General features: G+C 38.0%; 1 protein-coding gene across 4 annotated transcripts in view; it reads right to left on the minus strand.

Annotated features, from left to right (window-relative positions):
- Nucleotides 1-241: 241 nt before the first annotated feature.
- TBL1XR1 (transducin beta like 1 X-linked receptor 1) overlaps nucleotides 242-15,591 on the minus strand; it is a 106,917-nt gene continuing 91,567 nt past the window's right edge. For 2 of the 4 annotated variants that reach the window (XM_017726902.1, XM_017726903.1), the window contains 12 exons: nucleotides 15,476-15,563; nucleotides 13,351-13,501; nucleotides 12,614-12,755; nucleotides 12,252-12,315; nucleotides 12,053-12,150; nucleotides 10,255-10,315; nucleotides 8,982-9,103; nucleotides 8,425-8,499; nucleotides 5,893-6,020; nucleotides 5,551-5,716; nucleotides 4,579-4,680; nucleotides 242-2,820 (listed from right to left, as the gene is read on the minus strand). In XM_017726902.1, coding sequence (XP_017582391.1) covers nucleotides 2,794-2,820; nucleotides 4,579-4,680; nucleotides 5,551-5,716; nucleotides 5,893-6,020; nucleotides 8,425-8,499; nucleotides 8,982-9,103; nucleotides 10,255-10,315; nucleotides 12,053-12,150; nucleotides 12,252-12,315; nucleotides 12,614-12,755; nucleotides 13,351-13,501; nucleotides 15,476-15,563 — 1,224 coding nt within the window. In that variant the 3' untranslated portion in view covers nucleotides 242-2,793. The remainder of the gene's footprint in view (nucleotides 2,821-4,578; nucleotides 4,681-5,550; nucleotides 5,717-5,892; nucleotides 6,021-8,424; nucleotides 8,500-8,981; nucleotides 9,104-10,254; nucleotides 10,316-12,052; nucleotides 12,151-12,251; nucleotides 12,316-12,613; nucleotides 12,756-13,350; nucleotides 13,502-15,475; nucleotides 15,564-15,591) is intronic. The other 2 variants (XM_017726904.1, XM_017726905.1) reach the window with 2 other exon arrangements.

Below are 15,591 nucleotides of genomic sequence, written 5' to 3' on the forward strand. Positions count from 1 at the left end.
CGGAGCGCTCGAGCCAACGGAGCCGACGTTCCTGCCGGAGCCAGCACCTGACAGCCCTGGCCTGGACACACTGAAGCTCTGGTGTTCTCTATTTCTGAGTGTGTGATGCTATGCTGAAGCAACTAGAATTACAACCAAAACAGCTGATGATTGAGAAAGAGGAAAATGGCAATACCCTAAAACATGGCTGTGTGATTTTGCAGCTATGTCACAGAATTCCACCACAATTGTTTAGATTGGCTGAAAGAATCATCCAATAACTTTTATGAAAATGAATAAACTGTCCATATTAAAATACAAAAGTACTATCAAGAATCACTTCTGACTTTCAGATTTAAATTCAGTGCAATTGACAAATGCATTGCTAAACAAAAAATGCAGCTTAAACATACTCAAAACATTTGTGTCTATTCCTGGGAGCACAGTTTAAAATTATTGCACAGAATTTTTTTTTTATTTTTATTTTTTTTCATTAAATGACAGAGGTCAGCCACAGTCATGGACCTCCAGCAATAAAAGCAATATTTCAAGTGCCAGACACTCAATATATTAGGTTTCCTACATATTGTAACTCACAGGGTAATTGCTCTAAACATTTGCAATATGTTCCAAAACCCTAAAAATAGCTGGCACAGAACCACCATGGATAACTGTCTTTATGGATATGACTTGGTGTTGGTTTTAAACACTGTGTATGATAGCAGTATAATCCTGGGGTATATATAAACAATGTATTGTTGACTTGTCTTTACCACTGGCAAATTGCTACCCTACCTTAGCCAAACTCAGACTTGCTTCAAGTCATGTTTATTTCATGGAAATAGCAGAAATTGATGCCTAAAGAACAATGGTTAAAATGTCAAAGCTGCATTATCTCAATTAGATGAATTTATACTTTACTTGGAGGGGGGGAAAAAAAAACCCAAACGAATAAAAAAATAGGTTAGAGACTAACAATCATAAGCCACAAAATTAATTGTGATTGAAATAGTGTTATAAAACTGATAACTTTGCAAAGCTCTGTAATATAAACCATTCCTTAAGTAAAATGTCTGTGACATAAATTTGACAACCTCTCTTTCTATAAATTTACACTCTTGGAATCTTATGCAAGACATGATGCAACCTTTTCGACTACACATACACATAAACACAACCTCATGCTATCATTTACAAATAAAATCACTATTAGTATACTTTTAATCACATGAGCAGAAAAAGGTTTGCCATATACATCTGTCATTGTAAGAAAAATACTTGATATTGTAAACAGAGTAAAAGACACTATATAGTAGTGATTATTAAAAAAATAGCAGCTTACATCTACCCTATATTTGGAAAAAAATGTAGTCACAAGATACAATAAACTGCAGGACTGGAGCAGCAGGGGAATTAGTGCAAGTATTCATCTCTTAAATAAGCTGAATCACTGCTATTAAAATAAACTTGAAGCAAGTCCTCTGTTTAAGTTTTTTTTTTTTAAATCTAAGGTAGTAAACATTTTGCCTCTTAATGGCAGTGTTATCAAATATATGCCAAAGATTTTATTTTAATAAAGAAAAATTACATGAAATACTTTTAATACTGGAGTTTGGTTACAATTATACATCTAAGCTCCTACAAATAATGATGGGCAACTCTCAAAGAAGCTGTGGCATGAACCCTTGTCCAGAAAGATCTTAACCTCTTAAACAAAATCCCCCAGCTATACTTTGCTCCTTTTCACAATAGTGCACAATTTAACCATATTTTAGCTATGGTTTTAAAACAACAGAAGATGCATTTTTCCGCTTTTTTTTCCTTTTTTTTTTTTTGCATCCCTGGTTTTTTTTTCTCCTGTGTTTTTGTGCCCTTCTGTTTTTAAGTTTGGCAGAATTATGTCCCAAATAAGAAATTACTGCATTTCAGCCATGTCACCAGAAAATCAAACATAGCATTATACCCATTTCCATCATACTTCGTAGATGAGAAGGATGTGAAATATCACGCCGCAAAGAAGGATTTTTTTTTTTTTCTTCTCTCTCCCTAATCCCTTTTCCACCCTCCCTCTGTTCAAAGAAATTGTGCTCTGGGAGCCACAAAATGTACCAAATGTTATCAGGTTCAAACTACCTCTTCAAAGAATGCATCAAAACATGTTTCAAAGAAACGCCTTTTTTTTTTTTTTTCCCAAGGTGAAAAAAATATAAACAAGAAACTAATTCACTCCCTTACTTCATGCATTCGTAAACTTAACCAAAACAAAACAGAAAACCCAATGTTTAAAAGCAAAGAAAAAACTACTGCTGCAGATTTCTGTAAGTCCATTTTCTCTTTACACACAAACTGCTCAACTACTGAGAAGGAAAACAAAAATACCCCACAATCCACGTGAGAATGGATTTCATGGGGGAAGGGGTAATGAAGGCTGCCATTAGTATCTTCTGAATTTGGTATGTATATGGGTCTGCTCTTGTATATGGTATATTTCTCTCTCTCTCTCGCTCTCTTCTGGTTTTCATATCCAAAACCTTTAAATGTTATTTTGGGGCACAGCAGATTCCAGCACTTGGTGAACAGGATTCACAAGCTGTGACAAAACTCTGTCATCCTCTTCAGGGTGTAATTTTTTTTTTTTCCTTTTTTTTTTTCTCCTTTTTTTTTTTATATACAGTATATGTATATATTTCTTTTACATTTGGCTGTAGTGGACTGGCCATGGTTCGATTGGGACTATAGCAGTACATGGGTCAGGGACAGTCATTTTGGCTATGTACACATTCATAGTCGGTCCATGGCTTCCAACTAAGAGCGCTATTTCCGGAGGTCTAATACACAAACCTGCAAAGAGAGAGACACAGATAGAGCAGCTGCACAAGACCACATGGTTTTACAACTCTGTGTGAAGTATCAGAGCAAAACCTACAACATGGATTGTGTAAGCTTAACCTTATATCTATTAACAGTGGTTAAATAATATCAAAATGACCAAGTGAGCTCTAAATGAGCCCCCAGCCAGCTCCAGTGCTAAGGGCACTGCTGCCTCCTGAACTGCTATCAGAACAGCAACAACATTTTATGTAAGCTGTTTGCCTGTTATTTAATACTGTGAGGCTGAGAACTTACTCGAGTCTAGTTTGTAAAAATATAAAATGAAATTAAAATACGTGGACAAGTACTAAAATGGATGAGGAAAACAGTTAATGGTGTACAAATTCGAGTTTTAGTCTTCCCAAAATCTCCACTGAGTAGTGCTTTTGGGTCTGTCAGATGTAGAAGTCTATTAGTAAAATATAACCACACACAAGATAATACCAGCTGCAAGCACATTTAAAACAGAGTGGATGAGAAGGGTTTTTGGTAGCAAATAATATAGAACAAATTAAGCCCAGCATTTTTTTAAATATCAGAAACTAAATGAAAACAAATCTATTCCAAGTACAATCAGCCTGTTGGGCTAAATTAATTGGAGGACTGGAAAGGTCACACAGCATGTATAAAAAAGGGTCATCTGGGGGGAATGATAATTAATTTTCTACTTAGGATATGCCTTGAGTTTTTTTCCTTTTATGATATTGCCTATAGTTACAGGACTAAAATGATATGAAAGACCAATCAAAATTAATTCTCTAGAATTTAGGCTTCTTAAAATCCAGAACTTCCTATTTTGTGCTTTGAACTCTAACAAAACAACCTTACTTACCAGCATGGAGCATTCAGGAAGGAAGTGCTTTGGCACCTGTGTTAAAATGCCACCTGAGACTCTGCACTACTAAGCTGCCAGGATTGCTTTTTGCTGATGTTTGTTAAAGGAAGCTGGAGCACTTCAAAACACAATTCCCTTATCAGCCTTATTTTGTTTTAATTTTGCTTTTCCTTAGGCTCTCCTCTCCTTTCTTTGCAAACAATGGCAAGAGAGAGGCAAGCAGAAACCCCAGGACTGTGCTTCCTTCTGAAGACCCTGCACATTCCCATCCCACTGCAGCTCTCTGCAGGACAGTGTCAGAGCAGCCAGAAGGTGATGCTCCAACACCCTGCAGTGAAATGACAGTGGGGACATTCATGATTAGTTAAACATGATTTTATTCCCTGCTTTTTCTAAGCAAAGTAAGCAGACTGGTACCTATATATAGCTGCTGACATTTCTAGGAACTTTTTAATTACAAGCATTTAGAAATCTGCACTTTGTTTCGCTGTTGAATGCAATGCAGAAGGTATTTCATTCCTGTCATGCATTATAATAATATCACCTACACTGAGCATTTTCACTTGAAAAGGGCAGAGAAAGATAAACAAATTTGTTTCCAGACCAGCCACACTGAACACACTGACACAGTAAACCCCAGCAGGAACAGAAAACATAAATTGGAGTTATTTCCACCTTCTGAGGTTTTCGGGGGGTTTAGAACAGTGATGCCTTAAACTGGAATAAAGATATTCTCCTTACAATATCACAGCATGGTTACAGGTGGAAACCTACAGGTGAGCTGGCTGTATTCAACCTTCAGCTAGAGAAGGAAATTTTGTCTCCATTTTTGGTTAAAAGATTACCAGAAGATGTTTGTTATTAGAACATCAACCAAATCAAGCAACACTTACTGAACCATCTGAAGCACTTGCTCCAACTTTGTCTCCTGCTGCATTCCAGCAAACCTCAAAAATCCCTCCTGTTCCCCGATAACTGTGAACTAGGGCACCTGTCTAAAAAAGGGACAAGCCAAGTAATTAATACAACAAAATCAAAATGAACGAGCACAATTTGTACATGTAAAAATTCCCCGCTGCTTTCAAAAGCTGAAATTCTCAGAGGAAAGTGGTCCAGGGAGAGACCTGTGGACAGTCTCAGCACCTTGTTAAAGAATGTGACATAACCACTGCACCTTGAGCTCCTGTGTTTGATAGGCAAAACTGGGGATGGTCACGACTACTTCCAATTACTAAAATGAGCCTTTCAGAAATTAATACCCAATTCCCAGTAGCCAGAGACTGCATCATGCCTGACAACATCTTTAGACTTTCAAACATAACAAGCCCTTGGTTTTTTGCCAGAAATATAAAACAAGTAATAGTGTCCTTTTTGAGAAAGTTACATAGAAACACTTTGTCATCATTCTCTTTCCTCAACTATATTCTCTTGTTTGTCAGTGAAATTCAGTGGAACAGCCAATCAGATTAGTATGTCTACAGAGTCATCATTTTTCACAAAAACCCCTGTTTTATCAGGAATTTAAAGTTCAGAGTTAACAAATACTATTTTTGGATGAAATATGTTCTTGGAGAAACCTTGCTGAATGTGGGGTTTTGTCGGTGAGTTTTTGGTTGGGTCTTTTTGGTTTGTTTGTGGTTTTTTTGCTAAGACAATGTAAAAACAAGTACTACTTTACCATAGGCAAGCATTCAAAGTGAGAAATTAAATGTACATCCATTAAAGGAAATAATCTTAGAACAAAGAGAAAACAAGTGTGTTAGGAATGACAAAGCTCTTTGTGGCTGAAGTATGATGGAAAAACAAAGGTTGGAAGGATGGAAAAGACCAAAACACAAACTTCTCAACAGAGAGAAGAGCTATACCTGTGTATTCCAGATGTGTACACATTTATCAAAGGAGCCACTGGCCAGGTACCTGCCATCAGGACTGAAAGCTACACTGTACACAGGTTCTTGATGTTTTGTCAGAGTATGAATACAAATTCCTCTGTCTACATCCCATAACCTAACAGTAGAATCAAAGGATGCACTGTCAAGGAAAAAACCAGAGATTAATTACATCTCAATTCAACATATCTTTGATGCTAATACAAACAAAATATGATAAAGTATCCTACGTGCCTCAAAACATTCTGTGAACTTACATTTATAGAGTGAAGTAAAAATAATGTTTAACAAGCATTTAAAACCAGGATTAAATAGTACCTTGCTAACATAAGATTGGCATTTGGATTATTTGTTCCTGGTCCTGTAGGACTCCATTTGATAGTATAAATTTCTTTGTTGTGTGCTTGTAAATCATGGACACAACTGTCTTGTTTCATACTCCAGATCTACGATAAAAAGGGAAGAAAACACAAATAATTTAGCACAATATTGTACTAAAATACATTTGACATGGTTCTTCTGTATCATTTGCACGCTGTTACCTTTTAGGCCACTCAAAACATTTGCTATGATTGCTAGGTTTCTAGAGTAATGATGCCAAGTATTATTCCAGGACCTTTCATTCTTTGGGTTATAAGTTCCCAGAGAGGTTAATGAGTAATAAAGGTGCTGCCTGTAGAAATGAATCTGCCTGAGTTAACTGCAAACCCCTTGAGAAGTGCAGGGATGAGAGCAGATGCTGAAATGAGAAGAGCAATATGTAAATGCTCATGTCTGAGTTGATAAAATATCACGGTCCTATTTTTAAATGAACTTCTTGCTACACAGACTGAGTGAAATAAAGGGATAGTAGAGAAATTTTCTGTTTCCATACAAATCCAGAGATGCAAATACCACTATGGCATTTTCCTGACTTATTAGCATTTGCATTGCCAGATTTCAGTGTTCAGTACTTCACAGAGGTCATTAGAGGACTCCAACTCCTGTATGACCATGCTCAACAAACAAAATAACTTTATTCTATTAAGAGTCTACATTGTTCCTACAGAAGGGATTTTGGAAGGCTTTTATACCTTTTTCTACATGTGAAACTGGATATGGAAAATAACCATCAGAATGGTTTTTTAAATAGTATCTGTTTCAGTAATGCTTTTAGATCACTTTTTGTTAGAAAAAGCTACCAGGAACATGCTTAAGCCCAACTGTATTTAAGATGCAATTGAGGTACATGTTTAAATAAATGGTGCTTTTCAGAACTGCTGCTTTGCTGAAGCGGAAATTGATTTTCAATGTCCAGACAGAACTGAAATTGTATTTCCAGTTTAAACTGATGGGATCAAAATCTAGCTTCTCATCCCAAAACCAGCATGGATGAAAGTCTGTATCAGCTGCCCTAGAGAACATCAAGTTGTAGATAGAAACTAACCAAGTAAATAAATCACTAAGCCCTTCCATGTGCTTCCAAACCTGGTATTTATTCCCTCTGCCATTGAAAAGTAAGGGATCCACAAGTGATTAGTGATGTGTAGACTCATCCCCCAGCACTTGGTGTTTGAGCTAATCCTGAGCAAAACTATAACATTCTTTGCAGCCTGGGCTCAATTCGAAACAGCTGCCAAGAAGTTAATGCCTGAATCCCACAAATGCTGACACATTCCCAGTTATCACCTCTACTCATGGAGAGGCAGCAGCAACAGCTCGAGCTCTAGACTGGAATTCGTCACCCTGAAGTTTCAGCTGCTTTAAGTATTAAATACCTGGCTTAAGCTGGCTATTTTGACTCCATCCACTGCCAAGGGAGAACAACTGATGCTCTCAGGGGTTTACTTACACACTTGACTTAAGACACTTAACTTAGGAAAGGATAACTTGCTCCTCAGCAGTGCTGACTGGAGATGTCTAGACATCCACCTCTAGATAGGAGGCTTAATGCTTAAGTGTTTGTATTTAGATAAGGTGACTTCCCTTGCCAGAGCCTGACCGTGTGCCAGTACAAGGGATATGTGGCTGCTCATTCAGCCATTCCCTGATTAAGTAACAGTGAGCTGGATAGAACTAACTGTCCCAAGGGCTACTGGCAGGACAGTGCTGTCAATGTAAAAAACATGTCCTGAGACTCTACCAAGCACAGTGCTAAAGCTCCCAGGGAATGTAAAGCAGTGCAGGAGTCACAGAAAGCATCTGTACCATGGAAGCAGCACAGGTCTGTCAGGCATGAACAGCCTCATTTCTGCTGGTGGCAGGTTTGTAAGGATCTTCGTGTGCCCTGAAGTCACGTGTGTAAGTTGCAGTGTCCTCTGCACTCACAAGTTTGCCCCTGTTCTACAAGAAATGTAGCTGTGAATCATTTGGAGGACAAGTGTAGGTGTGACTGAAAATTGCAGAATGACTCCTGATGAACTGGAAAAATCCAAGAGTGTACACAGCCTCTGAAGAAAAAACATGCCAAAGATTTGAACTGGAAAGAAGGGGAAAGCAGAATAAAGCCAGGAAAGGAGCAAGTCACCCATTCTTGTATGTGTTACATGACATGCATTCCAACTTTTTGTTTTAACCAAAAGCAACCATCGGGCGTGAGAGCTTAATGATTAATGACCTGATTCTGTAAACAGCTAAAAGCACCTAATAAATCATGCTCCAAGTTTCAGGCTGGCAGCCTGTAACAAGTTCTCTGGACCAAAGCTTGGCTCTGATTAAGAAGGATTTCTAGGATTGCCTAACCTTGTTATATTAAAAAAGAACAAATATTGGACCACACGGCAAGTACAGTGATACTGCTGGATTGTCCATTCCATGGTGTGCATTCCAGAGTCCTACAAAGACAAGCACCAGCCTCAGAACTCCCATTACCTTTAGAGTCATGTCATCAGAGCAGGATGCCAGCAGATTACCAGTTGGATCCCATTTGATTGCATTTACTTCATTCTAAAAGTGAACAATGAGAGTAAGTTGGAGTCTTCCCTTCCATTACAAATGACAGCTTACAAAAGATGAAGCTGGACAGCAGTTATGAGCATTTGCATAATTGTCAGGATTTTAGCACTTAATTTTTATTCATAGCTTGGCCTTCAATAACAACAGCTTTTTGCTATCCATTTATTACATTCCCCATGCATACTTGTACACCATGTGGGAAAGTCTTGAAGTTACCATGTTTCTTCTTCTAAAGCTCACTTTTGCATCCTGACACTGGTAAAACAAGCTGCACACGGGGCTGAGAATCGTCCTGATAATCACAGAGACTGTGATTACCATAAAACCTTAACCACAACTACCTGTGTGTGCATCTACTGCCTATAGCCAACAATCAACCATTATACAAGTGCTGGGTACTGGTAAATTTACTGAGCCCCCAAACTCTCACCAATAAAAATATCATAGAGCAACCCCCTTTTTGCAGTACTTACCGTGTGACCCTGGAAGGTTTTGATGGGCCTATCTTGTCCTAGTTTACAAACGTGAATACACATGTCTGTACTGCAAGAGGCAAATGTGTTGTTACTCTGCCAATCAACATCTAATGCTGGTGCTAAAAGAAAAAGGAAGATATTTAAAGCTACAGTATGCATTCTGCAGGAATTTGATGTGCAAATTTAGCATGTACCACCCTGGAAAAAAGCCAACAGGAAACAATCATTAATTTTACAGCAGTTAGTTCTCAAGATAAACACTGTGAACAGGAAGAAATGCAGCCCAAACAAGTCTTACGCAAAATGGAACAAATTTAATGTAAGTCATCATAATATGGAACATATTTGAAATCAAAGTTATACAGAAGACAGTGCAGCAGGACATCAAGCTGTACTTAAGCCATCTACAAACAAATCTCAGGAGTCAGCACAAGGAACAGGTTCCCACAACTTCACACATCATCATGCGTGAGCTCATCTCCACCAACAACTGCTGCTCGTGCTCAGGGATGGCAGCCATGGAAAGGTAAGGATTTATTCCTTTCTTAATTCCAGCATTGTAAGGTGTGGCAACTTGAAACTTAATCATGGGCAACATATTCCATCTGATCAAGACAGCTGTTTACGGCAAATTGCACAGACAACTGCTTGGAGTAAATGCTGAGTTGATGTTTTTGACTGCTGTCATGGCACTGGAAATGTGGCATGAGCGTTCTTAAAGGCCCTTCAATGACACATCTGTCATCCTCTCCGTTCTGTTTTCCAGCTGATTCTGGCAGGATTGCTCAGCATGCAGCCCACAAAGCAATTTGTCTGACCTCCTGCACTCCCACCCCAGCTGGCCAGGGAACAGCTTTCAGCTGGTTTGGCCAAACAAGCTGGGGACAGCAGAACAATGGGACGTGGGGTGGGATTACCGCACCAGGAGGATGGCAAATGTGGTCCTTAGGTGATAAACACAAATCCCTTGTGGCCCACCCACTTGATTTGTCAGCCACCATACTACAGAAAGTCAGAAATACTTGGATTATTTATCTCTTATGACTTTCATGGAACTGCAGTAAAACTGCAAGTTATAAAATCAGAACAAATCTAGCTTTGTTTACATTCTCAAAATTCAAATACAGGAGTCAGTAACCCAGGAGTACCTGTAAGATTTTAAAATGATGCAAATAAGCAGAATAAACATCAGATTTTTAAATTTATTTTTAAAAATAACACCTTTTTGTCTTTTCAGGTGACAAGCCTGAATGATAAAATCAAGACTTACCAGAATGAAAAGGAAACTGCTGCTTGGCTTCGCCAGTGTGGGCATCCCAAATAATTGTGGTCTGTGTTAAACAAATAAATAAACATTGAACAAACTTGTACAAATTGCTAATTTCCCCACAACTACCACCACTCTCAAGTATGAGAATACCTACCCTGCTCCCCATCACCCAAACCTGCTCTTGATTATACATTTCTAGAGTTTTACCCAGTACTAAAAGAAATAGTAATAGATGTACGGACAACAGTAGAACACTTAAGATTGCATTAGAAAGGTGTTTAGTCACAAAATTTTGGGGTCAGGAGGGAGGAAGGAATTTGTGGGTTTTTGACCAGTTTTATCCCCTTAGTCCTATTTATATTCTTGTAATCCATTCCACATGCCTATTTTAATTTCAAATACTTGTATATTCAAATTGTAATATCAGCTACTCACGTGTCTCTAAGGAGATGTTATTAACAATTAGTCACATACTGAAAGATTTAAGGGTGTAATTTCATTCTAAGTTGTTCTCTGCCAATACTTTGAAAACCTTCTGGTTAAAGAAATCTTACATGACAAAATTAGTATTTTATGATCATTATATTATATGCCAAAGTCCCTGGCCTACCTCAATGATCAATGAAAATTTTGATGCCAATGGAAGCACGAACTGACCATATAAATTAATTATGGAAAAGGAGCCTAAGGTTTGAGTCATTCTCTCTGCTAATGCAGAATATTTTTCAAAGCATAATCTCAGTTTGTCTAAGAAGTTTTATTGACTGAAATGAGGCTTCTATTTCTTCCTTAATTATTTTCCTGCAAATGAAAGCTGTACCTCCACAAATATTTAAAAACTGGCATAACCATCACAGCTGCCAAAAGAGTAAACACATCCTTTCCATGCTCTGAGACATAAAATTTTCCTTCCCTTGTGCCAGCACAAGCATTTATAAAGCTGGCTACTAAAGCAAACCAGGTAAATGCACGCAGGGAAAAAAAAAAAAAACAAAAAAACAAATAATGGAGAGAATTTACTACCTTGCAGTGACACTGCCAGTTTTAAGTGGCTGTAATGAGGTTACAGTTTGCCACTCTCACTAAGAGAAAACCTGTGCCAACTTCTGCACCTTGAATGAGTTACAGAGGAAAAAATCAACTCTCTTTACTCTTGCAATAGTCTATTTGATTCTTTGAATTCACTTTAAGTCCATTTCTCATCACTCTGTGCCCTTCCTACCATTCATAAAACCTCTCACACTAACAGCAGCTCTGAACTGAAAGACCTTGTGAGCCTAATTTGTTTAGAGATGTAAAATAAAACAGTCAAACAATGAGCTCCATGGCATTACACCACTGGCACCTCCCCAGTCACATATATCAATTCTCTGTATATTCCAGCTCTAATCTTTTTAAGCATTTTCAGGTTTGACTGATATCCAACTCAGCCTGAACCTATTCCTCTAGTACAATTTTCTTTTTCCTGAGGCTTTGCATGAAGTGTCCACTGGATTTTACATGGTTTGGTTTTACAATAAATTGAATGTTTCTGGTTTCAATGCACTTACTTTCCAACTCAGGCTAATCTAATGGAAAGAGATCCACAGACACTGAAATCTAAGAAATTATAATATCTCAATAAACTACTATAAAACCTAAGGAAACATAGCTAAGCATAACAAGATCTTTGTAAGCACATATTTACATCCCATGCCTTTAGTTTCATTTACTTACTTTGCATAGTTTTGCTATTTTGCTTACAGTTAGATTATAACCATGAAGGAAAGAATTTTAATTTTACCAAAGATTATCTCACCTTGTCCACTCCTGCACTTAAAATGAAGTTTCCTTTCTTGTTCCATTTTAACGCAAATATAGGACCTTTATGTTGCCCTAAGGTGCTGGCAAGATTACCTGAAAATTTATATTGATATGAATACATTAAAAAATAAAAAACTATGCTGTGAGCCACAATATAGGAAAATATATTGTAAATTAAAAAGTATTTTGCTTACCATCTTTAGTCCATATCCTTGCAAAGCCATCATAAGACCCAGTTGCTAGAAGTGTACCTTCACTCTGTCAGCAAAAAGGTTATTTATTTATTTTTACTGCATAATTCAAAGCAAAAGAGCACAAAGCAAATTTGAGGAAGAATAGATCTGCGTGGGATTTACGATATTTATTTCATTGATTGCAGCTTATTAAAAAGAAGTTCCTGAAGTACAACAGAAGAAGTTACTACACTGCTCAAAGTGAAGAAACATTTCTGGTGCTGCCACAGAGGACCCCTGCTGCTGTCACTTAGGATTGGACCAGGAGGTGCTGTAGGCAGGATTTTCCTGGGAGCATTTTGAGCGCTGCCGTTTGTACTCACGTTCCAATCCAGCGATGTCACGTCCTTGTTGCTGGGTACATCCTGCCCCCCTTCCCGGATGCAGTGCCGCAGCACCAGCTGCGTGGAGCCGCTCGTGCTGTTCTCACTGAGGTTCCATATCCGCGCTGTCGAATCGCCAGATCTGCAAAACAGCCAGTGGGGAGAGAGATGGTGCCATTTAAACATGGGCAATGCCGTTTATTTCGTGTATGTATTCATAGATATCGTTGTAATGATAGCCTGGGTTATTATAGAATATGCAGTGTGCAATATACAATATATTAATAATATATAGTATGCATAATAATACATTATAGACCATATTCAGTTATATATTTAGAGTTATATATAGTTATTTATATTACATACAGCATGTAACATAGCAATATGTAATATAGCAATATACTATATGTGCTATACAATATATGATACAAATTATATATAAATCATATATTTTTATATTCAATACAGTATAATTATATTTAATATTATACTAGATATTAATTCCATATTCATTATATATTAATTGCAATTATTTTTAATAACAATAGCGATGATGATGATAATAATGATAATAATAATAATAATAAATTCCATTTTAAAGCACTATTCTCTAAAGAACAAACACCACGGCATTTGATGTTTGGGGTAGGTGTTCCCTGAGCCTGCTGCCCTCCCCACACAGCAGCGTGCCCCCAGCACAGATAATTCCATACACACGTGGTCAGTGCACATACCCTGAGGCCAAAAGGTCACTAACGGGATTCCAGGCACAGATGAACACTTCAGATTCGTGGCCACGCAGCACCACTGCCTTGTTGGGAGGGATTTCGACATCTCCATCTACTTCCATCATATCCGTGTGATTATCTGCATTATGGGAAACAACAGTAGAGAGAGGTGGATTTTAGTATTTTGGGACGTTGTGACTCCTGTATGGTTCAGATTCTTCTGGGATGAGTGCAAGAATTCACAACTTACGTGATTCAAAAATTTGACAGAGCTGTCACATTCTTTTATTTTTTGGGTTTCAATTAATGAAGCACTATAAACAGATGGGGAGTTTCAAAAATGTGAGAAAGCTCTTCTCCCCTGTAAACCTTCACATCCAAACAGATTTCATTTTGGAGCTCCAGAACTGGGGCCAAAAGTTAATTTTTTGCTATGCTAAAAAACAAATGCTGTTACAAGTACTCACTTTTTCAGGCCCGATGCTGCATCGTACAATATGTTACTAGTCCAGCTTGTGCTTTAAAAATACATTTATAACACATTCATTTTCAAAAATCTCTCTTTTCACCAATTTCAGTCAAACAGGTTTTAAATCCACATCTCTGACACTCCATTTACAAAATGGCTTTAATTAATATAATCACATTTGGTGATAGAGCAAACTGATAACCAAGCTTCTCAAACTTCACCAGCAATTACTGTGGAATTATGGCAGCGTAACTTTCTGCGTGGAAGTGAGGTTGAATCCATATTTTTCTGGGGGTAATTCAACTGACAAAACAGTTTTCTTGGCATCTACCATCAATCATTTTCTATTATTAAAAATGAATTCACGATGAGTGCAAATGCAGAATGTAAGAAATGCTGCACAGTTCACCTGTTCCATATTTATTCACTGCAGTTAAAGAAATCACTTCACAGCTATTGCTTAATTTAGCATTGAGGGTTTCTCTCTCTGTTTGCACATGCAAGAAAATAGAAAAGGCTATTAAAACATGCATATTTTTTCAGAAAGAGCACCATATAAAGCATTGCTTCAGTCAGAGGATCGATGCCAGTCTGAAGTGCTGTACAGCCAGCAGGGGTTGCTGGCAGATCACATTTAACAGGGCTGAGATCCGAGGTCTACCCTTCCTCTATCCACAGTTATCAAGTAAATATCCTTTTTAGATTTCTAAATGAAAGCATCAAAGTAGGCAACTCATTTTTTTCAGCCAAAGATTGTATTTCCAGCTTTTTATCATATGTACTAATGAAAAAACTTAGTAAAATCAAGCTGTAAAACTTGTACACGGCTCGATATTAATATTCTCTCAAAAATGTCATTTCTTCAGGTGTTTTTACAGAAAGAACTGTAACTCCCACATGTAAACATGCAATTCAGACTTCCAGAAGACTATTTTCAAAATCACAGTTTAATTCCTGACCTAAACTTTTCCATACTAAGCCTCATTGTAAGGTATGTTCCTTTGACCAGTGATGACAAACAGAACTCATTGATTTCACCAATCACAACTAAAATGGAATTCATGAATAAAGCAAACCTGAGAGCAGTTGCATCGAGCAATTCTGAAAAGCAAATCATGAAAACTGATACTGATAAAGGAGACAAGGGACACAGGGCTTGTCCCAGTAACCCTGACCTCAGCATGAGCTGTCCTGCTGGGAGCTGGGTACAGCTCTGGGATCCATGGGATTTACAGAACCTGTTGGAAGGAGTTTGTGAAGTTTCACAAGCAATACTCAGTTTTAACCAGCCATGGACTAGTGGACTCCTCTCCTCATTCCTTGTACAGGAATGTCTCTTGATTATTTTTTCCTTTTTACGGAAGAGTCCTGTGAAAAACCTTCAGGTGATGGGAAAGAAGTAGTACTGGAAGTGAGACTGGTCAAGGGAATATTGTGAATTAATGAATTCAGGACTCTGCATCTCTTGCAACCCCATATATCAAAACTGGGGACAGCCAAAGGTGAGACATGATGTGTTCAAGTATCACCCACAAAGAAGGAATTCTCTGCAAGCTGCAGTTACTACAAGTTACATTTTTACCTCACTATCTAAAAGCTCATACTATGGTAAACAACTAGGAAATGCTAACCCAGGTTAAGGCCATTTCTGTCTCAACTTACTTGCTATAGTGTGTGCTCCATTCTCCTCTCCATTTGCAGTATTCTCTCCATTTTTCGCTGATCCCTGTTGGTTGGTGGCGGCTGCAGCCGGCGGCGCCGCCCGCCCGCGGTTTGTC

Source organism: Corvus brachyrhynchos, unplaced genomic scaffold (genome assembly GCF_000691975.1).
Source record: "Corvus brachyrhynchos isolate BGI_N302 unplaced genomic scaffold, ASM69197v1 scaffold162, whole genome shotgun sequence".
NCBI lineage: Eukaryota > Metazoa > Chordata > Aves > Passeriformes > Corvidae > Corvus > Corvus brachyrhynchos.